The sequence below is a fragment of the Capricornis sumatraensis genome, chromosome 15, assembly GCF_032405125.1.
Source record: "Capricornis sumatraensis isolate serow.1 chromosome 15, serow.2, whole genome shotgun sequence".
Classification (NCBI taxonomy): domain Eukaryota; kingdom Metazoa; phylum Chordata; class Mammalia; order Artiodactyla; family Bovidae; genus Capricornis; species Capricornis sumatraensis.
Window position 1 is genome coordinate 77,722,088 of NC_091083.1, and position 2,077 is coordinate 77,724,164.

Here is a 2,077-nt window from a genome sequence, read left to right on the forward strand (position 1 = left end):
GGATTCACTTTCTTTGTTGCAAAGAGACAGTGACCTGAACCTCTCAAGGACAATGAGCAGGATGGGATAGGGGTGGACCAAGTTTAAGAAGAGTCCTTCTCGGGGGCCTCCCCTTCTGTGCCGCAGGGTCCAGCCTCCCAGCATCTCATGTTGAACTTGGCCCTTTGTGGCTCCTGGCGAGGCACATTCTCCTGAGGACCATGAGGTGCCGCACACGAGCAGGTCCTCTCCCGGGAGTCCTTGTTCAGTGAGCAGAGGAACAGGGGGGCTGGGCTCTCAGGGGCCTGGCAGGGAGGCAGGAGGGAGGTGGGGAGGGGGAGCAGAGACGCTTGACATGGGGAGAGATCAGAGACCCGGACCCAGAAAGGCGGGGGCCCTCTGGGGTCTGTGCCAGCTTCTCCGTGATCACAGGCACTGGGAGTGAACTAGGCAGGCCCTTCCACATTTGTTCTGGTTTATTTGACAGGGACAGGTTGTTCAGATACTGGCTGGACAGGGTGGCGTGCCTGTTGACATCCTTGTGTCCAGGGTCAGGTCCTTATCTTCAGCCGCAGGCACAGTGTCTGTGGAGACAGTTGTGGGGGCGGGGGGTGGGGGGTCAGGATGCACGGCCCCAGGCTCTCTGACTCACAGGACATTCATGCAAATGTTCCCGCAGAAGGTTGAACAGCATATGGTATTTTGTGGACAGTGCCGGAAGTATGAACAGTGGTTCCCGCAAGTAAACTCCCTGGGCCGCTTCGTACAGGCTTTAGCTTTGAGGTCTAAAAAGAGCAGGAGGAGAAGCAAGGTCAATGGAACCAGGCTCCTCAGAGCACTCCTCTCGAGGTGAAAGCCTCCGCAGAGACCTGAGACCTCAAAATCTACTCAGGAGACACTTGGACTTTTCCGGGAACTCACCTCCGCCCTTCACCAGACCCCGGGGATGGTAGTATCTTAAACCCCACTCTTCCTACTCTTCCCCAGTAGACCTCGATGTCTGGACTTCCTGGACTCCCTCCATAATCCTGCAGCAGGACTGCGTCTCCCATATTAGTCATGGCCTTGGCCAAATCACCTCCACAGAACCTGCACCCGATCCCTGAGAACTCCACAAAGGCCAGGATGACCTGCTCACTCTCCCCTGCTCTCCACAATCGCGGGGACCAGAGAGGAAGATGAACTTGCCCCTTCGTCATCTCTCTCCTCTCAGGCTGCCACTGTCTGCACCATCCCTGCCGCTTCCCAGCAAAATAGCACCCTCAGCGTTTCCCTTCCACTCTCACCATCCTGCTCCCTCTGAGATAAATTTACCTTGACCCTTGCACCCCCAATCTTGCTCTCTCATGTACTTTCATGCTACACCTACTCCCCTGAATGTCTCGGAGTGTTTACCTGTCACCTGTGTGCATAAACCAAAGAATAGCTGTTTGTTTTCCCACCTGATTCTCGCTCAGGTGTATCTTTCCCTGTTGTAAGTACCACGTTGTCTCTGGATTTGGGGGATGGGAAATGAAAAGATGCAGTTTCCCCCTCCACCCCATCACTCTTCCGAGAGCCAGATAAAGAGGCTGTTGGACCGTGGTTTGGGAAGAACCAGAGTCTTCATAGTGCTGTGGTCCGAATAGGATGTGCTGGAAAGTTCGAACTCCCGGGTCCTCCTTAGACTAGACGCGTCACCCCTCCGGCCTGTCCCGCCCCCTCCCGCCCCCCTCCCCCACCCCCACCCGCCCCCTTCCGCCCTTCCCTCCACCTACGGTTCGTCTTCTGGCTGTGCTGCCCGCCCCGGGCCTGCAGCAGCAGAACGCAGAGGAGCAGGAGGGCCAGCAGAGCCTGGGCTCTCATGACTGGCAGCGTGGGGAGCGCTCCGTCTGGCCCGGACGCCCCTGGAGAGCTGCGTGGGGAGAGGGAAGGGAGGAAGGAAGCTGGTCCTGGGCTCCTCGCTGCCTCTGCTGGCCATGCCGGGGCAGAGCAAGGAGTGCTTGTCTCCTCACCTGGCCTGCCCCTCACCACGGCCCACTCCTGAGACACTGGGGCTCCCACAGGGCCGGTCCTCCTCTCACAGCTAATCTTCTCCTTTTGTAAACAGACCATTTTT

General features: G+C 57.8%; 1 protein-coding gene across 1 annotated transcript; it reads right to left on the reverse strand.

Moving 5' to 3' along the window:
* Positions 1-627: 627 nt before the first annotated feature.
* On the reverse strand, positions 628-1,824 carry LOC138091197 (protein WFDC10B-like). The gene is made up of 2 exons (XM_068986833.1): positions 1,737-1,824; positions 628-764 (listed from the first exon to the last, which is right to left on the reverse strand). Exons 1-2 carry the CDS (start codon positions 1,822-1,824, stop codon positions 628-630), a joined length of 225 nt encoding a protein of 74 aa, XP_068842934.1.
* Positions 1,825-2,077: the final 253 nt, after the last annotated feature.